At 25.8% G+C, this 23,436-nt stretch overlaps 1 protein-coding gene across 3 annotated transcripts in view; it reads left to right on the top strand.

Annotated features, from left to right (window-relative positions):
- Window positions 1–21,536, top strand: part of LOC100198704 (uncharacterized) — a 41,879-nt gene extending 20,343 nt beyond the window's left edge. The window contains exons 13-24 of one of the 3 annotated variants that reach the window (XM_065800110.1): window positions 19–504; window positions 4,094–4,132; window positions 4,267–4,752; window positions 8,228–8,266; window positions 8,353–8,838; window positions 13,366–13,404; window positions 13,525–14,010; window positions 16,446–16,484; window positions 16,627–17,112; window positions 19,682–19,840; window positions 20,922–21,044; window positions 21,150–21,536. In XM_065800110.1, coding sequence (XP_065656182.1) covers window positions 19–504; window positions 4,094–4,132; window positions 4,267–4,752; window positions 8,228–8,266; window positions 8,353–8,838; window positions 13,366–13,404; window positions 13,525–14,010; window positions 16,446–16,484; window positions 16,627–17,112; window positions 19,682–19,840; window positions 20,922–21,044; window positions 21,150–21,451 — 3,170 coding nt within the window. In that variant the 3' untranslated portion in view covers window positions 21,452–21,536. The remainder of the gene's footprint in view (window positions 1–18; window positions 505–4,093; window positions 4,133–4,266; window positions 4,753–8,227; window positions 8,267–8,352; window positions 8,839–13,365; window positions 13,405–13,524; window positions 14,011–16,445; window positions 16,485–16,626; window positions 17,113–19,681; window positions 19,841–20,921; window positions 21,045–21,149) is intronic. The other 2 variants (XM_065800111.1, XM_065800112.1) reach the window with 2 other exon arrangements.
- Window positions 21,537–23,436: the final 1,900 nt, after the last annotated feature.

Raw genomic sequence — 23,436 nt, 5'->3', positions numbered from 1 at the left:
CAATTTTACATTTTATAGAGCAAATTTCATATATTGAAACTCCATTAGTAAAAGGAAATTTGATAGCAGTTATTCCCAAGCTTGATAAAGAATTTATTGTTTCATTTGATGTAAAACCAAACTCATTTGATGTTGGATGGAAAAGTGTTATTCATTTTACAATTGGTTCAGATGTGTCAAGATATGGGGATAGAGTGCCAGGAGTGTGGTTTCATCATAGTGGTAATGGAGGTCTTCATATTGCAGCTCCAATTAATGGAAATGTTAATCGATATTTTGATACTGCACCACTTGCTCTTAAGCAATGGACAAATGTTGAAATAAGACAACATCTTGAAGGAAATACATACATATATACTATAAAACTAAATGGAGAAGTTGTGTTTACTGAAAAAAATAATGATGCTAGAAGTTTTGAAGATGTTAAAGTGTATGCGTCTGATCCGTGGTATGCAGTTCAAGATGGTTCTATTAGGGATTTTTATGTTTTAAATCAGAATAATGGTAACATACTTTAATATTAAATTATTACTTTAAAATTCACTATAGTTATGTATTGTTATTTTTTTTTAATATTTATTAAATATTTAAAATTCAATGTTAATATAAAAAATAACTGAATATAAGTACCTTGTTATTTAGGTTTTAAATCTGTGTGTGTTAATTTTATGGAAAGTACAAATTTAAATAAAAATGAAAACATTTAAACTCACTTTAGATGCATTTTCTTCACATTTTTTAAATTAGAATAAAGTTTTAAGTATTTTATAACTATATTTTTTATTTTAATAATAAATAGGATGAAAAATTTTCAACAGTTTTCCCTTTTATAGTAATGGATGCATACAAGAATATATATATATATATATATATATATATATATATATATATATATATATATATATATATATATATATATATATATATATATATATATATATATATATATATATATATATATATATATATATATATATATATAGATATATACACATATATAGTTTCAAAGTTTGTACATTCAATAAAATATTTGATGAAAACATTTCAAATATTCCAATTTATCAAATGTAAAACAATGAAAACAGCATGGACTTTTTTTGTTTTCTGCAGTTTGTCAATGCCAAAAATAAGTTTTTGAAATTTAAAATTTTTTTCTGCAAAATATTCCTCCAGTGTCACGCCAAAGCATAAGGTAACAACAGCATGAAATTTTCTAAATGTGTCATTGAAATCAAAAACTTAAAAGGCTGAATCTTTTTCTGTCATTTGCCATATTGTTTAGCAAATTTTCTAAACATATTGGCTTGTTTAACATCATTTCCAGAAGCTTTAAAAGCATCAAAAGATTTGAAAGGGGAACCAATTGTACAAAAGGATCCACAGTTTGAGAAACATTTTGTCAATGTTACATCTATCAATCTACAAGGATGCATGCTTGTAATATACTGAAGTCCCAATAGAATGTTCACCGATTTCAGTTCAAAGTTCAAAGCATCAGCTTGAATCAAATTTACTTGATGTTATTATACTTCTCATGAAAATTCTCTGAAATATCTTTAATTTTGTGAATTTGTTTCTTAACACTGCTATAGTTTAAGATTTTGCTACTTGGTTGATAGTTAAAGCCTACTTGATGATGATAATGCGTAATATTAAGAAAAATTAAACGAAAACCAAAAATATTAACGAAATGTTTTTTTCAGCCAAACATTACTAAAATCTTTTATGCTCTAAAATAACTAAAATATACCTGGTGTAGAGGTTGTCTACTCTTTGATTTTAAAAATTTGATAGTTCCTTCTGGTATTGCATTCTTTTTTGCAATCAAATCTGTGGCTATTTGCTCAGTTGAGGCGCATTTTGTGTAGTGAGTTGCTTAAGATTTTCTCTTAAAGTTGGTTGTATACAATGATGTGACAAGTCTTTGCCTAAAAGGGTCTGGCAGTTTGCACACCTCTTTTGTGTCCCCTATTGTAAACTTTTACTGGTTTCCAATGGGCTCTTTTCAGTTAGATTTAAGCTTTGAATAATCAAGCTGATTGATACTGCAAGCCTTCCCAGGAGACTATGTTACATTAAACTTATACAAATATATTTTACAAACAGGTTGTAGTTTTTATTTTTGCTTTCCTCTTTAAAAAACAAATAAAATAATATAGTAAAATCATTCTTTTTAATGTCAACTTAAAACAGTTTTTATTTGTTTTGTCTTATTCAATTTTGTTGCTGAAAATAACAACCACCCAAAAGAAACAAAAATAAAATCAAATAAAATTAAAATTAAAAATTATTATTAATAATTATTATTATTATCATTAATAATATAATTATTATTTTTAATTATAATTATTATTATTAATAATTAAAAAATAAAATGCGCAAATTATTTTGGTTATTAATTTTTGTTTTTGTTTTCTTTTTATTCAAATTTATTTTAATTTTCAATTTTGTTAGTTTTGCTTTCATTGTTTTTGAAACTTTTTTTTTCTGCAAAGTATTGAAATTAATATAAAACTTTTAACCAAGTTGTCTAAAATAAAAAATTTATGCGTGGACATATGTGATGAAAAACAACATGCGTCTCCAGGGATGGCCTGCATTTTAGGTCAAAATTTGGTGGTAGAGAAATCCGAAAGAAAAGGCAGTTTAACATCTTTCCCCTCATCTTTTCTGTGAATAGTTGTTTGGTATGTCTTACAAATGCCATAAGGAATTCTTGCATCACAAGCATAAATATTTATATAAAAGATTCTAACAATTCTTTCTCCTTGAGTTGTTGTAAAATGCCTTGTGCATTTTCTCATACTCAGCATGCAGACAGTTTTCCTGTTATCATTATGATATCTATCTTAATTTGACATTTTGAAATCTTTTTTGTATTACAATCTCCTGTATTAATAATGCTGCAACTGACAAACTTTAGATCATGCTGCGCGAAGAAATAATTATCATGGAAAATTTGTAAACAATGTGTTTTGTAGTGGTACAAAAAAAATACACTAATGAGTGGAAGGCTAAAACCTGATTGATGTGAAATTACTCCTCAGCAATTTAGAATTTCTACATATTTCTGGATTTTATGTGTAACAAAGGAATATAGAAATGTGAAAAAAAGATAAATAAAGAGAGAGCTTTGTAAAAGCAATATTAAAAAAGTTACATTCAAATTGTCTGAATTATAATTCATGTTTATTTAAAATGTTGTGGTTCATTCTTGAAATGTTAAATGCTTATGTCATTTGCCAAAAAAGTAATCTTTGTAACAAAACCTTGTAACAAATTCTTTCCTATTTAATTAGATTGTTTAGATTTAATAAAAAATGTTGTTTTTTATAAAACATATTGTTATGTTATGTTATAAAAACTTCAATATTCTATACATCAATATTATAAATAGTGATCTTCATCACTATTTATAATGTATAATGTAAATGCAAATCACTAAATTTTTATTAGCAAAATGAAATTATAGGTGTTTTGTTACTAAGCAAAACATTTTCAATGCTCTCATTTCTATATAATATGCAATTAAGTACAAAAATGAAAATTTTTTTTTTTTTGAAAATTGATAAAATATAAGTATTTTCTCCCTGTATGTGCTTTCTTAGTTCATGACCTTTGTCTAACTGGCTAAAATAATTAGTGTAAAAATTTTATAAAAATTAATTTTATCTAAAATCATTTCTAAACAAATTGTTGTAATTAGTGTGGCTTATTTTGAGTTTGTAGAGATAATTTAGAGTTTAGGGAGATAACAATGTTTTTTTCTGTGTTTTTTTAAAACCAACTAGTACATTTACCTTTAAGTTAGTAATTTTTTCAAGTGTCTGGAACAGGTAATTCCTGTGCTCAAATTCCGTAGTATAATTAATACAAGTTATAAATTTATTTATAACCTGTGTTAAGTAGAACTATGAAGCTTATGGTTTCCAGACTCCATTGTATTATGTGTTTTAAAAATACTTTTTTAAAAGTTTTTTTAATTTTTTTTCATTCTGTTGAGGTTCTGTTTTGAGATTTTTATTTTGAGATTTGGTGTTTATATTTTTTGTATGACTCTTATCTACTCTAAATATATTGATTCAATGTTTAGATTTATTACTCTCACAAAATTCTCATGTTTTAAGAAGAGGTATTTTTTAATAAATTACTTTTGATTAAAAACAAAAAATTTTTGTTTGTTCTGAAGGTTAATTATTTGCCTAAAAACGATTGTCAAGAAATAGTCTATTTTATGTTGTATTGTTTTTATATTGCATTTTATAGAGCAAATTTCATATATCGAAACCCCATTAGTAAAAGGAAATTTGTTAGCTGTTATTCCCAAGCTTGGTAAAGAGTTCATTGTTTCATTTGATGTAAAACCAAACTCATTTAATGTCGGATGGAAAAGTGTTATTCATTTTACAATTGGTTCAGATGTGTCAAGATATGGGGATAGAGTGCCAGGAGTGTGGTTTCATCATAGTGGTAATGGAGGTCTTCATATTGCAGCTCCAATTAATGGAAATGTTAATCGATATTTTGATACTGCACCACTTGCTCTTAAGCAATGGACAAATGTTGAAATAAGACAACATCTTGAAGGAAATACATACATATATACTATAAAACTAAATGGAGAAGTTGTGTTTACTGAAAAAAATAATGATGCTAGAAGTTTTGAAGATGTTAAAGTGTATGCGTCTGATCCGTGGTATGCAGTTCAAGAGGGTTCTATTAGGGATTTTTATGTTTTAAATCAGAATAATGGTAATATATTTTAGTATTAAATTTACTATGGTTATATATTTTAATATTAGTATATTATTCCAAATTTTATTATTAAAAGTTTTTACTTTGTTGATTTTTGTTGATTTTTATCTGAATAATAATATAAAAAATATTGAATATAAATACTTTTTTTATAATACATATTAATTTATTTACAAAACAACTTAGGTATTCTTTCAGGTATTGTTTATTTTTCTAGGTATATTTTAGCAGAACATATTTTGAAACTTTTTTAAGAAAACATTTAGAATGTTTTTATATAATAAGAAATGTTACATAAAAGCCAAAGTTTATATATATTTATATATTTTATTGTGGGACATAATTTTAAAAACGACCATAAAAAGTTTTCCTTTTTTTTTTAATATTCAATTTTAAAAATAGAATAAGTTTCCAAAATTTACTCTAATGGTTGGCCCAGATTTTGTAAAATACAAAAATTAATAATTAAATAACAGGGTCAGGCTGGCCACTAAGATGCACAAGTAAAACACAAAAATACAAATTAATTATTGTTTAATTGCATCAATTTTGAAAAGACATTACAATTAGTATTTTTTAATATTTCGATGATTAAAATATGAAATGTTTTATATAATATACAAAGATATCATAAAGCAGTCTTATATTATTATTTATTAGTAAATTAAATTATCTTGAGTAAGAGACTAAAAAATTAATTTATTATTAAAAAACATTAAACTTCATGTTTTTATCGAGTCTTATATAAAATATATACACATATATTTTATATAAGCCCATTTTTATCCCCCCAAGTCTGGAAAGGATAAAAATGTGCTATTTATTGAGGCTGGAAATTTTATTATTTAAAATATTATTTCTTAGTAAACATTATATTTCAGTTTTTTGTATAAATAAAAAGGGTTTAACTTACTTTTGATAAATTTTTTGGTAACATAAGGGCCCCATTATATCTCCCCTTTGGGCCCCTTAATGCCAGTCCAACCCTGTGTATATATTGATGAGTGCATGGTCAAAAAATACCTCAAAAGATTTCTTGTATAACTTTGTATGTATTTTTAGAATTTGCTTAGGTTCATATATATATATATATATATATATATATATATATATATATATATATATATATATATATATATATATATATATATATATATATATATATATATATATATATATAAATTAAAACTACTTTTTATTATTTTAAAATTTTCAAACTATCAAGGGGTTGTGTGATTATAAGGGTCATGTAATTTTAGGCCTTTTTGCCCTTCCCCCTTCCTAATAACAAATCGTCACGGTTTACAGATCCCTCCCCTCCTATAATTTTGCAGCAAATTCGAACCCGCCACCCCACCACCTAAATATTATTTTTGTGGTTTTAAAAACAATAAGATTTTAACTTTTTTTAGCTGCTTTTAGTTATCTATGAATAAATTTTATTACATATAAATTTTAATTAATAATATTTAATATTACTTTGAAAGTCATTTTTGTATGCATGCACAAATAATAAGCCCACAAAAAAATATTATTTGTAGGAAGAGTATGTTTAAATTCTTTAATTTTTTACAATATCATTATAATTGTGTAGAGCATTACTGGACTAGTTGAGATTTTGCAATTAAATACCATTTAAAATGTTATGAAAATTTTAGCTTCCCATTATGCACCGACTTTTGAGGAAACTGCTTTAAAAATCTAACATCCCGTCAGATTTTTGAGGCAGTTTCCTCAAAAGTTGGTGCAAAATGGGAAGCTAAAATTTTAATATGTGGAAAAAAAAACTTACCCAAAATATAGTCAAATCTAATGCTGATTTCAAAAAAATTATAGGCTAAAAGAGTTATTTGAAAAATCTATTTAAACAAATTTTGAAAAAAGTTTCCATTTTCCATTTTTTCTAATAAAATCTTAAAAAGCTGTTTTTTTTAATATTTTAAAGCCTAAAATATTGTTTTTATTTGATAAAAACAACGTAATTAGGTTCAGCATTTGATGGCAATTTTTTTAAAATCAGGCTGATACACTTTTGAGAAATAATTATTTTTTCTGTAAATTAGCGCTTTGAGACTCAAAACACATAAAAAAAAAATGAATTTCCACTAATTGTTTGTTTAGATATTAGAGTTGTTTACACAACCATGTATTTGTTCAAGTTTAATTAAACATGTGTTTGTTCAAGTTTAATTAAACTGATTTTATATTCAATAAAAATCATATCATTAATTTTCAGGTTCAAAATTCTATTTTAATAAACTTTATCGCAAAAATATAAACTGTTTATTTGGATATATAGAAAAGTAAAACAAAATATTTTTTTCTTTAAAATATTCTGAAATTTTTAAAAAAATATTCTGAACACAATGAAATTTAAAAATGTTTTCCCTCAAAAATTTGAAATTTCTTTAAAAAATTAGCTTTTCTCAAAAAACTTTAAAAAAGATCGAAACCTTAAATTGTGGTGTTTTACTTTAAAGTAGTTTTACATGTTTCAACTATTATTGTTGTTAAAACTATATTTATTTATTATTTACATTAATTGACTGATATAACTTTAGTCGCAGTGTAGTTACATACATCAGCTGACTTAAATAGGTATAGGGGAAATGGAGTGTACTTATAATTCAATATAAAGTTACATAAATAGACAGTGACTAAATGGACAAATAATCACCAAAGATATTTTTGGTAAATAAAGTATTTAATTAAATTCTTTAGCATTAAGTGTTGAAGTGCAGGTATAAACATTAAAATACTTTATGTTAATTGGTATTAACTATTACTGTTGTTTAAACAATAATTATTTGATTATTTTTATTTAATAAGTATATTATTATTAATTACTTTTTCATCAATGATATATTGGCTACATGATTGACTGATAAAGTTGTAGACGCTGCAAAGTCTACATTATTCTACTAAAATTTAAGTCAATTTAAAAAGATTATTCCAACAAAATTAAAGTCAATTTAAAATTCAATCTTAATAAAGTTCACTTGGAATAGCTGCAGTCGAGTGTACAATTGAGGGTTTAAGATTCAGGATTCCGGATATTCTTCTTAACTTTATTTTTTTCCAGATATTCAAAACATTTTCCATACATACAAGTTTAGGTATATATTTTTGTAATATATTTGTTTTTTAAGCTATTTCACTCGTCACTCATACAAAAAATGTAAAAAATTTTGAAAAAAACTCAACTCAGCTAAAAGCAAATTTAAGAGGATAATATATTCCGGATATTTTACCCGGATTTTTCCGGATTTTTCAAATATGACCTGCATGATCTATGGTTCTTGGATCTTAAGATTTTATAATCTCATGGATGTTATCATATATATTCATGAGTTTTTTTTTAAAAGTGTGTCCATAAATTTATATCGGATTAAAATCAGGATTTTTATATTCTATTCTTGTATTCATTTTTTGAATGTATCAAAGTTGTTCAATTAATTCATTCAATATTTAGATTTATTACCTTCACAAAATTCACAAATTTTAAGAAAAGGTATTTTTTTTAACTTATTCATTATTTACTTAAAAACATGTCATTTAGAAGTAGTCTATTCTATATTATGCTTTTACATTTTATAGAGCAACTTTTGAATATCGAAACTCTATTAGTGAAAGGAAATTTGATAGCTGTTATTCCTAAACTTGATAAAGAATTTATTGTTTCATTTGATGTTAAACCAAACTCATTTAATGTCGGTTGGAAAAGTGTTATTCATTTTACTATTGGTTCAGATGTGTCAAGATATGGGGATAGAGTGCCAGGAGTGTGGTTTCATCATAGTGGTAATGGAGGTCTTCATATTGCAGCTCCAATTAATGGAAATGTTAATCGATATTTTGATACTGCTCCACTTGCTCTTAAGCAATGGACAAATGTTGAAATAAGACAACATCTTGAAGGAAATACATACATTTATACTATAAAACTAAATGGAGAAGTTGTGTTTACTGAAAAAAATAATGATGCTAGAAGTTTTGAAGATGTTAAAGTGTATGCGTCTGATCCGTGGTATGCAGTTCAAGATGGTTCTATTAGGGATTTTTATGTTTTAAATCAGAACAATGGTAACATTTTTTTTGAAATTAAGTTCCTATAGCTATATATTGTTAGTTGTATTTAATTAGGCGCAATATTCAAAGTTTAGATATAAAGTGTAGTACCTCTATGTTGAAACTTTGGTATAGTGGGAAAAACATCAAAAAACTTTGGTATAATGGGAAAGTCATTAAAAAAACTTTGGTATTATGGGAAAGTCATCAAAAAACTGGCAAAAATAATTAAAAACAAAATAATTTTTTTATTTAGATGACAAAATACAATACATAAAAAATACTACAATTTTACAAATGAAAAAGACTACCATTAAATTCAAAAAATTATTTAACATTTAAAAATCTTTAAAAAAAAAATATATTTATTTAAAAAGTATAAATTATATTTTACCAAATTCTAGGGGCAACTAGGAGTATAGAATGTAACAATAACATAAGTTGTTATTGTTACTTCGATAACTTTATTCAATCTTTACTAGTTAATCTTGGCTTTTTATCTTTTTACTTTTACTAAATCAGCAATGTGCCAACAACAAAGTGATGTACCAAGCTATTGCAATCACTACAAAAACCCAAATTTCAATGCTAGTTGAGTATTTTTTTTGGAAGTATAGACAGGAAGTATCTTTCCTGACTTTTTTCTTGGAAGTATAGACAGGAAGTATCTTTCCTGACTTTTTGTTGTTTTCCTCTTTTTAGATGCAGTATTTTTTCTACTTAAGTATCTACTTCAATATTTTTTTTTTTTTTTTTAAAGTATAACCTTTTTTTTTTCCATCTACTTCAATATGTTCTTTTTTTTGGAGTATAACCTTTTTTAATTGTCTCTTTGAGCCTTTTTTTTCTTTTATTTGATGCATTTGGCTCAAACTTACTCAGGTTGTCTTGTAGCAAGACTTCCTATGGAGAGGAGGTCAGAATTGTAGTTTTTCCTCTTTTCCTTGATAGTCTTCTTTGCAATAACTGCTTTGGTATTGGAATAATAAACCTTGGAGATTTTGCAATGGTATGTATTAGCAACACTTGTAGAAGTGGTTAAAATGGTGAGAGAAGTGGACATTATGCTGGTAAAATCAAATAAATGACTTGTAGAAGCAAGTGTATAGAAGTAATAGCCATGTCACATCTATCAGCAACAAAGTTTGTTTCAATGAAATTAATATCAGTAGTTTTTTCTACTGATAGAAAGTCTGCTTTGAAAAAAAACATTTCTATTATCTGGCCAAAGGACATTTATGGCAAATATAGAACTGGATATTATTCAAAACTTTAATAATATCCAGTTCTATACTCATTAAATGAAACATAAGCTTCAGTATATCACATGAAATCATAAATTACTGCATCATATAATATGACAGGGTTATAGCCAGCCAAATAGCACCATATATACTACAGATTTCCCAATCAGTTTAAAATTCCAAATATTTGATGACCTTTTTTTTTGCGGAAGTAGTAGGACAATTTCAATAAAAGTTCTCATTATTTTGTAGAAAAATACCAATAAATATTGCCAATATTGTAAAAATGTGGTAAAAATATATCCTGGCTAACACCCTGTATAACACTGTAAAATTACATCAAAGTCCATTTGAAGTTATATTTAAGAAAATGTTTGCTAAAATTTTTAATTAATGAAATGATAGTGGCATTTTGTTAATTGTAATTCAAAACCAATCTATATATATATATATATATATATATATATATATATATATATATATATATATATATATATATATATATATATATATATATATATATATATATATATATATATATATATATATATATATGTATATATATATATATATATATATATATATATATATATATATATATATATATATATATATATATATATGTATATATATATATATATATATATTTATTTATATATATATATATATACATATATTTATATATATATATATATATATTTATATATATATATATATATATATTTATATATATATCAATCAAATCAATCAATTGAAGTAATTAACTGCAGTAATGTACATTGTAACTCACATGAGCATGTTAAGCAGATTAACTACCTGTACAATATCCTAAATGAATGTCTAACTCAATTTTCATCTCAGTGTCTTAATTATTCTAAATCAAGTTTAAATAAAAAACAGCCTATAACAGGTTGGACAGATTATGTAAAAGATGCTCATAAGGCTGCTAAAGATGCGTTCTGTTTATGGTGTAGCTATAATAAACCAAAATTTGGCTCAATCTTCAATCTTTTTGAAAATTCAAGAGCCTTATATAAATATGTCATTCGTTTCTGCAAAAAAAAAGAAGATACTATAAAAGCAGAAAAGCTGGCAAAAAGTTTAGCAGATAAGAACTATACCAGTTTCTGGTCTATCATGATTTGTATTCGCAGCAATAAATGTAGTCTTCCACCTTCTATTGACTCTGCTTCAGGTCCTGATAATGTATGCCGCATGTGGTATAATAACTATTCCACCTTGTTCAACTCAATCAAGCCAACATGCAATATAAATGATAACTTTATAGTTAAACATTGTTCTTAAAGATGATGGCTATCTTGTTACTCCTGATGAAGTCCAATCATAAATCATATGTCCTGTGGTAAAGCAGCTGACCATTTTGGACTTCAGTTGGAGTATTATCTCTATGCCAGCCCAAATTACTTTAATATTTTGTCTTTGTATTTTTCCTCCATGCTTTGCCATGGATATATACCTATTGGTGCTTCACACTCTGTTATTTCTCCTGTGGTTAAAGATAAGAATGGTGACATCTTCGATTCTGCTAATTATCGCCCAATTGCTTTGGTGACAATTTTCTCCTAGATTTTGGGACATATTTTGTCTCACGCATTAATGAAAGTTTCACTTGGACTCCCAACCAATTTGGATTTAAGAAAAACCATAGCACTTTTATGCCAGTTCTTATTTTAAAAGATATCTTAAATTTTTACCTATCACATGGCTCAAATATACATGTGGCATTTATTGACATTAGTGAAGTCTTTGATAGAGTTTGCTTTAATACACTATTTACGAAACTATCTAAAATTATCTCTGGTGTAACCTTACGCTTACTCATTGTCTGGTATGTTGGTCAAACAGCTCAGATCCTTTGGGGTAGAATATTATCCAAAACATTTAATATCAGTAATGGAGTCCGACAAGGAGGTGTACTGTCTCCTCTTCTATTTAATATATATATTAACAATCTTAGTGTTTTACTCAATAAAACTACCATAGGCTGTTGCTACCATAGGCTGTTGGGTCCTTCTCTTGTTAACCATCTTCTTTATGCTGATGAAATTGTCCTGTGTGCACCCTCAGCCAAAGGTCTCTAGATCTTACTTGACTTATGCTCCATTTATGCTGTGAAACATGATATAGTTTATAACAATATTAAGTCTCAAATAATATTTTTTGAAATATATAAACTCCTTATAAATAGCCTTTGTTTCACATTATCTGGCATGGTTCTCACATACACTAGTCAATATAAATACCTGGGTCGCTTGATCTCAAACGATATGCAGGATGACAATGATATTTTAAAACACGTGCGCTCTATGTATGCTAAAGCTAACCTCATCCGTAGAAAGTTCAGCTCTACACAAATACAAACAAAGATCATGTTATTTAATGCCTTTTCCAGCCCAATCTATGGATGTCAGTTGTGGTATCTATTGAGAAAAGACTCATTCCATTGCCTATTTGTTGCATATAATAATGCACTTTGCTTGATATTAAACAAGCCACCATGGAACAGTGCTAGTGAATTATTTGTGAAACATGGTGCCCAGTCACTTAATGTTGTTATTTGCAAGCAACAATACTCCTTACTGTTACTGCTGCAGAATAGTGAGATCTATTTATCTTTATTTTATTTATTTTTTATTGGGTTTTGTTTATATTCAAGTGGGCTAGTCTTTGTTTTATTCTTATCCACTTTATTTTACCCATTGTATATTTATTATATTGGGCCTTAAGCTTGTCAATAAACTTGATTGATTGATTGATTGATATAAATACATACGTACATAAATATATACATACATTCATACATACATTTATACAAGGAAAACTTTTTTCTTTCGAACTTGTTTCAATTTATTTATTTTGGTTGAATTATTTAAATAGAAGCTCAATTTCACTACTCAATTTTTTTGAAATAATCAACTCATAACACTTAGTTGAAGTAAGTGGAAGCTTACAAATCTTTTGTAAAATTTTTTCATGTTAGTAATTTTAATTTATTATTATAGTATTTTCTTGTTTCGTTTAACTTATATATGATTCTAGATCTTTGACAAATCTTTGTAAAAACAAATAAGTTGTAGTAAAAACAGCTTTTAAATTTTTACTTCTGGCTCCCAGAATATTATGTATTTTGAAAAATAGTTTTTTAGAAAGTTTTATTAATTTTTTAAAGTTCTATTTTGGTTCTATTATACTATTTTTTATATTATATTTTAGTGTTTTTATATTATATTTTTTGTTTAACTCTTATCTACTGTAAAATTATTAATTCAATATTTAGATTTATTACTTTCGCAAAACTCACACATTTTAAAAAAAGGTAATTTCTCATAAATTATTCAATTTTTTTTTTTTAATATTAAAAAATTCATTATTTGCCTAAAAACAATAGCCATTAACTAAGTAGTCTATTTTATATATACATTTTTACATTTTATAGAGCAAATTTCATATATCGAAACCCCATTAGTGAAAGGAAATTTATTAGCTGTTATTCCCAAGCTTGATAAAGAGTTCATTGTTTCGTTTGATGTAAAACCAAACTCATTTAATGTCGGATGGAAAAGTGTTATTCACTTTACTATTGGCTCAGATGTATCAAGATATGGGGATAGAGTACCAGGAGTGTGGTTTCATCATAGTGGTAATGGAGGTCTTCATATTGCAGCTCCAATCAATGGTAATGTTAACCGATATTTTGACACCGCACCAATTGCTCTTAAGCAATGGACAAATGTTGAAATAAGACAACATCTTGAAGGAAATACATACATTTATACTATAAAACTAAATGGAGAAGTTGTGTTTACTGAAAAAAATAATGACGCTAGAAGTTTTGAAGATGTTAAAGTCTATGCGTCTGATTCATGGTATCCAGTTCAAGATGGTTCTATTAGGGATTTTTATGTTTTAAATCAGAACAACGGTAACATTATTTTAAAATTAAATTCCTTGTCGTAACATTATTGTTGTTTGTGTATTATAATATTTCTTATTATATACTTAAATTTCCTCATTTTTTATTATATATTTAAATTCCTCATACTGTGTAATTTTATTTTACTCTGTAATTTTACTGTGTAATTTTATAAAGTATAATAAAATCTTTATGTGCTATTAAGGTTTATATGCAAGTTTTATGTGCTATTTAGTTTTATATACAAAATAATAAGTTCTAAATTTAAAAACAGAAAAATACTTAAAAATCAATCTAGATTGATATACTGGTTTCTATAATTTCTCAGATCTTTAAATGTTGTAAAAAAACATAGAAAATGCTGTACTTACTATATTTCTAAGTTATATGAGATGGTACACCAAGTTTTTCATTTCATATATATTATGAGTACAAATGTATTATTTTACTTACTGTGAAAAAGTTTGATGTGGAAGATGGTAAGTTTGATGTGGAAGATGGTAAGTATTAATTTTTGAGCCGAAAACAAAAAAACAAAAAGAGGAATAGCAAACTAGTGGCTTAAAAATATATAGAAAAAATATTTGAAAATTCTTTGTTAAAATATATAAGAATATTTGTGGGAAATATATAAGAACTTTTGTGGGAATGCTGTTTGGACCTAATAATCGTCTTGATTTCATTTTAGATTTAAAAGGTGAAACTTCATGAATATTTTTTGGAGATAAGAGTAGACAATGTAAATTTGAATGCTTGAAACAAATAAATATTTGATTAAGTTTTATAAACAACATTAAAAAAAAGGAAAGAATATCAATATATATTTCACTTATAAATGTTTCATTAATTTATAAACAATTGGGGGCTATCTAAGTTTTGACATTTATTACATTACTATTTATTAGAATTTTTAAAATTATTTATTAGATTATTAATTTCTGAGTTTTACGAAAATATTTTACACGTATTTTACAAAGTTTAATAAATGTTATTACCATTTATTATTACCATATATTATACATTATTTTTATTACCATTTATAGTAGAAGTTCTTTCAGCTTTTATTTTTGGAAAAGTTTTCTTATTTGAATTTTCATGATTATTTTTGTAATCCATATTTTAAATCAACATTTCAAACTCCCAATCTTTTGATTTCAAAAATAAGTCTTTTTGAGTGGGGCATTCACTAATAAACAGTTTCAGTGATAAACATTTTCAGTAATAAACATTTTCAGTAATAAATATTTGGAAACATAAGTTAGTATCACTATTCTTTATATATCATCCTGGTAATTTTTTTATAAAGTTTTTTTATATTAAAGGTTTCAAAATATTTGAAATATAATTTGTGACATTGCAATACAAATAGTTTGTTAAAATTAGGAATACAAAATTGAAGTTGTCAAATTTCCTGAAGAATTTCATAAGTAATTAGTTAGAAAAATAATATCAACTATTGTAGGGGATTGTTGCAGAGTGATCTGCTTGGTAAAGTCACCAAATAAGAAAACAAGTTTGTTTCCAGCATATATTTTCTGACAAATAAATTTTTTTTTATCATTTAAGAATTTTTGAAATTTTTTTGATGAAACGGGCTCATTTGATATGTACTTAATGTTTCAGATTCAGTTGATGTGTGCCTAATGTTTCAGATTCAGTTGATGTGTGCCTAATGTTTCAGATTCAGTTGATGTGTGCTTAATGTTTCAGATTCAATTGATGTGAGCCTAATGTTTCATGAATATCAAATATGTTTTGTTTCTAAACTTATATATCATATGTTTTGATAATTATATTTATCAAAACATATAGTAAATACATGTTATACATAAAATATATGATATATATATTTGTTATATTTAAAAACCAGTTGCTCTAGTTTTTATTTGACAGAATCTAAAACAAAAATATCTGATTTAAAACATAAATATAGGTTATTCAAAATACAAATGTACCATATTTAAAACATAAACATACCTAATTTAAAATATAAATAAAACTGATTTAAAGTATAAGTATACCTGATTTAAAAGAAATAGGTTGATAAAATAGTTTAAATTAAAAAAAAAGTTGCGTTAATTAAAAAAAAAAAATAAAGTTATGGCATTTATGACTAGAAGTGTGGCAAAGGTAAAACTTTACTGTAAATATACATTTTTGTACAATTGAAATTTCATCTTTTAGATGATCACTGATGTTTTACACAATTTCCTAAAAGTTTCAAAATTTATCAGTTTTAAAAATAATATTTACCTGTAAATTTATCAGTAAGTTTTTTAAAAATAAAATTTACCTGTAAATTTACCAGGTAAATTTTTATTTCAAAACTCAATTGTAATTTTAAGTTGCTTTATTACCCTCTGGTGTTATGTTTTATATTACTGTTATCAACTTTAAATGATAAATATCAAAATGTATATTTCTTAACTTTTTTTTTTGTTTAGATTTATTATTTTCACAAAATTCAAACATTTTAAGAAGAGGTATTTTTCAATATATTATTCAATATTTTTACTTTTTTAGTTTATTATTTGCCTATTAATAATAGCCATTAAAAATTAAAAAGATATCAAAAATTATTAATTAAGAAGTAGTTTATTCTGTATTGTATTTGTCAATTTATAGAGATAATTTCATATATTGAAAGACCAATAGTGAAAGGGAGTTTGTTAGCTGTTATTCCCAAGATTGATAAAGAATTTTTTGTTTCATTTGATGTTAAACCAAACTCATTTGATGTTGGATGGAGAAATGTTATTCATTTTACAATTGGTTCAGATGTGTCAAGGTATGGGGATAGAGTACCAGGAGTGTGGTTTCATCATAGTGGTAATGGAGGTCTTCATATTGCAGCTCCAATTAATGGAAATGTTAATCGATATTTTGATACTGCACCACTTGCTCTTAAGCAATGGACAAATGTTGAAATAAGACAACATCTTGAAGGAAACACATACATATATACTATAAAACTAAATGGAGAAGTTGTGTTTACTGAAAAAAATAATGATGCTAGAAGTTTTGAAGATGTTAAAGTCTATGCGTCTGATCCATGGTATCCAGTTCAAGATGGTTCTATTAGGAATTTTTATATTTTGAATCAGAATGATGGTAACATATTAGTTTAAAATATTATTTATCTTATTTATTGATATTTATTATAATTTATCATTTAAAATAATCATGATTTCGTTTTTTCTTTTTGGCACGGTTAAAAGTCTAGCTAGTTTTTGATGGTTAAAAATTTTAACTATAAAAAAATAAACAAAACTAATTAGAATTATGTTTTAATCTAAACTTGGTCAAAATATTAAAAAGTTTTGTGCAATTTTCTTTAAATTTTTGATAGTAAATACACAAAATAAGATTTTAGAAAAATGCACAGATAACTGCTATTGTCTTTTCAATTGTCAAATTTGTAATTACTTGGTTTCTAGTCTGAATTGTTCTAGTCTGATTTGTTTGCAGAATCTCTACTTAGTCTATGCTTTTTAGAGCTTAGAAAGTGCTTGTGATGGCTTTTAATAGTTTAAAATAAAAAACTATTTTTTTTGGTGTGTTTTGTGAGAGCAGAGATAAAGGTTGTAGCAAAAGCAATGGTTGCTCTGCACATTCACTCACTACACTTAGTGCCCTCACAGATTTCTTTGCACTCTGACATTTTTGGACTAGTTTTTCACTCATCAATTCATCAATAAACTTGCCTTCACTAAGATTATTTGGATACAGAAGTACGAGATCTTTAACTTTAGATTCTTGACTGTTTGTTAAGTCCGAATAGATGTCAGGCTTAGACCAAATAAAGGAAAATAATCTACATTGCTGTTTCAGAGCTTGAAATCTTTCTGTAAACTGCTGGATGAAGGTATCAAAGTAAACAGTTTTAATTTATTTTATTAGATATTTTCAATTTTTTATTTGGCAAACTGATAGTTTTTGATGTTCCATAAACGTGATGCCTGGGGGAAAGTAACCCAGATCCCCACCCTCTGTGCGCCCCTGATGGTAGATACCTGTACAACGAAGTTTGAGCAAGTTATAGAGAGAAGATTTCTACTTTTTTCCTGAAACAACTAGATAATCTTCTTCTGATCCTCTTGCCTGGCAACTTGATCTTCTTCCTCTTGTCCACCAAAGATGGCTTGAAGAAGGTTTCCATTTACATGAATAATTAATAGTCATCAACAGAAAATTTAACTTTTACACTTGATGAAAACAGTTCTTCATTTTGCTCATACAAATGCTACTGGCAGATAAATGTAAGTTAGATGTGTCTTCAACTCCATACTGTACTGTGCAGTTTGGATATATGCAGCATTCAAATAGCTTACATTTTTCTGATCCAATGCAGGTGTGAGATTTGATATAGTAATATCTGAAGCACTGAAGTTGGCTTGCTTAGATGTTGACTAGATTATGCTGGCATATAAATTGTTCTGATACATATCTCAGAATAATTTAGAAATTTTGTGGATCACCTCTCTTAGCTATGATCTGCAAAAATACAAAATTTTAGTTAAGACCATGACATCATAGTGACCAATATCAAATAGAAGATTACATGACACTATAAAGTCATTTTTCTTAAGTTGTTGATCTGATCCTCTATGAGTCCCTTTTTGATAGACATTTTTACGATTATTAAATTGCCAATCTTGCAAACAATATTTCTTTTCTCAGCAACAGGAAGCTTTGGTCCAAATTGGTCTCAAGCTTTCTGAACTACTTACTTTAATGCACTTCTATGCTAAATATTTTATTTATTGTAAAAGAAAAAAACATTTAACATTTCCTGTAACATGTTATTGCTGTTAAAGAATGAGATATATCCTTTTTTTCATATTGATTTTAAATGTTATTGTTGTTAATGGATGAGATACCAATGAAATACCAATGAGATACATGCAGGATTTTTTTTTTCAGTCATTTTCGTAGTTAGAAAAGCTTTGTTTTTTCTATCAATTTTAATCCTTATTTTCAATTTTAATCAACATTGGCAGATATATAATGAAAGGAATAAAAAAAAAACGGAAAAAACTTGACACCCACAAAATTCATTATTCAATGTATCTAATATTGGTTGCAATGTTCAGTTAGGGTGGCCTGGTTTATGATCAAAAAATCTAAGCATTCAAGTTTACGTTCTGACACTGTCATTTTTCTGAAAATCAGCATTAGTAATCTTTAATTAAGTAAATGAAAGAATAAGAATTTCAGTAAATAGGCTCATGTAGTTTTATGTCACTGTATTGTGTATTATGAATTTTTTATATCCTATACTACAGAAATTTTATTTTACTTTTACAGCTTTGAAGTATTACTTTAATATAATAAAGTATAAACTTATAATTAGTTTCATTAAAAACTTATTTAATTACTAATAATTAAAAAAAAAACCTTTAAACTACATTATAGAAAAATGGTCTTGGAATTTTTTTGCAAAAGTTTATATATTAAATGATTTATATATTAAAAATTATTTTAAATATATTAAATTAATTTCATGCTGTATTTTAAAATTGCAATTTGACTGCTTGAATAATCCACTTTTAGCACTTTATGTGTATGTGTGTATCTGTGGGAGTGATTCAGTAAATTTATCATTTTGAGTTCTATAATCTTTAAAAGTAGCAGTGTGTTGTTTGTTTTCAGAAATACATTACTTTTTATCTTTGTTTAGACGTAATGAATAATGAAATTGAGAGCTCGTGTAAAATGATTTCTCCAAATGAACGAACAGACTGTGGCTGGCCTGGAATATCAGAAAGTGAATGCAACAAGCGAAGTTGCTGCTTTGATAGCTCTATACCAAATGTCAACTGGTGTTTTTTTTCAAGCAGTAAGTATAAGCAATTTAAAATCCTTATAAGAAATTTTTTTTATCAAGAATGTGGTACATTTATACGGGAATAATAGCATATGAGTGAAAATATTTAGATAAAATAGCAACTATGATCAGTTTCATATGAGTAATGGCCACACTTTTTTGAAAAATTTGCAAAAAAGAAAAAGTTTGGATCAATTAAGATATTCAGTTTTTAATTTTTTTTATAACCATTGTAATTTTTAAACTTTGAATCCATTGGCATTTTGGCATCTATATATTAAAAGATAAACAGTTAATTACATATACACTTGGTACAGTGTTTTTTTTTTAAACAACGGTTGATTTGCTTATATTTTAATAGTTGGCCATTCTGCATATTGGGATATCTCTCTCAGTATTAGGGAGTTTGTAATATTTTTTATGAGTTGTTTATTACCAAAAATAAGTAAACGATAATGTTGTATAAAAAAAGATTTTTCTCTCTGGGTTTTTATTTTTCTGGAATCTTTTACCTGATTCTTTTGTTCATACGGATGTACACAAGTATAGCGTTTTCTTTAGCTTTAATTCTTAAGTATTATTTAATTAGTTTCATATTTTGAAATTAAAATTAAAATTTTTACTATTTAAAGCTTGTTATAATTTAAAAGTAATCTAAAGGTTTTTTCATATACATTATCTAAACTATACTTATTAGAGATATTTAATATTAATACCATATTTATAACAAAAGAGTAATTATTGTAAATCAAATATTTAATGGTTTATTTTTTGAAGGTATTAGAATTTATCATGTTTTTATTTGTATCTCTAAAAATATCCAAAATAACTATGAAAGTTTGTTGAGTTGGCTGCATCTAAAGAATGGCATCTAAAGGATTTATTAAGGGGTAATAAAGGGTTTAATGTAATGTTTATGGTAATGGAGGTTTATTGTAATGGTGGTTTATTGTAAATTAAGTTTTATAATAAAAGAGGTTCATTTTAATGGAAGTTTTATTTTATTTTAGCAAATTTCTAATAGTTGCAAAAGTATTAAAGTAAGAACATTTTTTAGATTTTAAAATAAATTTTAAACTGTTGTGTATTGTAGATTTAGTCAGCAATATATATTCATTTGAATCTTACAACTATCCTCAGTATCAAATTGGTATCAGAGACGATAAAACTGCAGCAATAATATTAAATAGCAATGAGGGTTATCGGATTGTTAAAGGTAAATAACGTTTTAACAAAATTCTTGAATTTTAACATTTAATTTTAATAACAAGTTTGTTCTGTTCGATGATTTTTTAAAATTTAATGGTTTTAATTTTTTTAGCTCTGAATGGGCAGGCTGACGCAGTCTCGTTTCAATCAGCTAAAAACAGTAAAATGTACCTACGTCATCAGAACTCTATTCTTCATCTGCATCCAATTGAAAGTAGTTCTGAACTTTTCAAAAACGATGCTTCTTTTATTATTCGTGAAGATAAGTATTACCTTGGCTATGTATCGTTCGAGTCCACGAACTATCCTGGTTTTTTTCTTAGACATCAAGATTATACTTTAAAACTTCACAAAGATGATCCTAACACTGAACTTTACAGGAAAGATGCAAGCTTTAAACTTAAGAAGTTATAAGTAGTGAAAAATCTTATGTTACAGAATATTTTTAGTTTAAATAAACAGATTAATAATGTTGATTTCAAAGAATACTTATTATAAATTTTGTTTCTTGTTTATAATTATAATTTTATTTATAGTTTGGATATAAATCTTTCATTGGTTTTTTTATTTTTATTTTTAAAACATTTTTGTTTTTGGAGAGCATATATAGAAAAACTTTTAATTAAAAAAAATGTGCTGTTTTATTTATTGTACTAATGGGTGTATTTATTAAACAAATGTGAATTACTAAATTTATTATACATTTGTTACGTTTCCTTTCTTGCATCAAAACAAATAGCTTAACTCTCTTGTCATTCTTCACTGATATCAAAATAATAACTGGATAGCGTATTGAAATTTAATATGTGATATATATATATATATGTGTGTATGCGTGTGTGTGTGATAGTTGTTATCAAAAAAAAAATGAAATCAATTATAGCCTATTAAGAACTGTAAGCTGTTTAAATTGTCAATAAAATTTGACAAAATAAGTAAAGTGTTGCTTTATCGGAAACGAATCTTCGAATGATGTTTTTTCTCTTTTAGATATGGTGCAAAAACGCATTGTAAACATAGTCGGACCTGCTCTTGCAGCAAGATAAACCGATAAAATTTTAATGGTTTCAAATAAAAATGAATTGCTTAAATTTTAATACAAAAAACAACAATTTTTAACTAAAAATTGAAAAAGTCGTTTTTTATGATAGTTTGTTTGCAATATATTTTTCAAAAATGTTTCAGTAGAAAAAATTATGAATTTTGAGTTCACTATAAAGTTCTGATTCTTTTGAGACCCGAGCTGATGTACTTTTGAAGAAAAAAAAATTCACTGATATTTGGAAACCAGTGTGTAATCAAGGGTCATGGTAGGTGATCTTTTTCAAAGATTTAATAAAACCGATAACTTCTTAGTTACTTTCAAACCAAAGTTCATCTGTTATATATATATATATATATATATATATATATATATATATATATATATATATATATATATATATATATATATATATATATATATATATAAATATATACAAATGCCAGAAATTTGACTAACTTTCTATTTGATGCTCACCTAAGCATTAAATAAAGGTTTTTATGCTTTCGAAAGATTATTGACTGCATATCGTTTAGCAACATCATCTGAAATAGAAAAAACAATTCCACAATAATCTTCAAAACTAATAAACCGCCCCCACCACCCCACCCCCAGAAAAAAAAAATTTTTTTAATTGAATAATTAAACAAAATTTATTATATATCACGCAATCATGACATAATCGAAAAAAAAACATTTTTATGTTTTACCCTTAAAACAAACATCTTTGCGTTTGAGTTCAGAATTTTGTAAAGTTTTTTTTTTTACAGGGGTTATTTTGGCAAAAACAATATATTTTGATATTAATTGAATTACATGGCACAATAAAGAATCTGAAATGGTACATTTTCACAAAATGAAGGATCAAAAGTCATTTTAATAAATAGCTCTCCATATCACCAGAGATTACTTTGTTGGGTATTTTTTCTGCCCAACCAAACTACTTATCTCACTTAAACAATTGACAATTTGAGCAAACGGTATCTTTTTACCAAAAACCAATACTTTCAGAAAAATTTAATTTTCTAAAAATTTTTAAATGAAGAAAAATATCAAGAACTGTCATTCAAAAAGTTATAACAAATGAATCAGGTTATGTTATGAATCATTGTATGTTGTTAATATTTGACTATATTAATCCACAGCCTCAATAATCCAGCCATCCAAACCAATTCAACAGCGTTGATGATTAACAAATGTATTGATGCTGCTAATTTGGTTTGCATCTTCAGTACAAAGGGACCAGTATACAAAAAAATTAACTGTGAAGCCTTTTGTCTTAACTCTACCAGTGATCTAGACTGTCTTACAAAATCAGATGGCTTTTTACCGGATAAGTCATTTGACTTTTATAGAA

This window comes from Hydra vulgaris, chromosome 06 (genome assembly GCF_038396675.1).
Source record: "Hydra vulgaris chromosome 06, alternate assembly HydraT2T_AEP".
Lineage (NCBI taxonomy): Eukaryota > Metazoa > Cnidaria > Hydrozoa > Anthoathecata > Hydridae > Hydra > Hydra vulgaris.
Note: the sequence above shows the minus strand (reverse complement) of the source record. Positions and strands in the feature narration are given on the sequence as shown.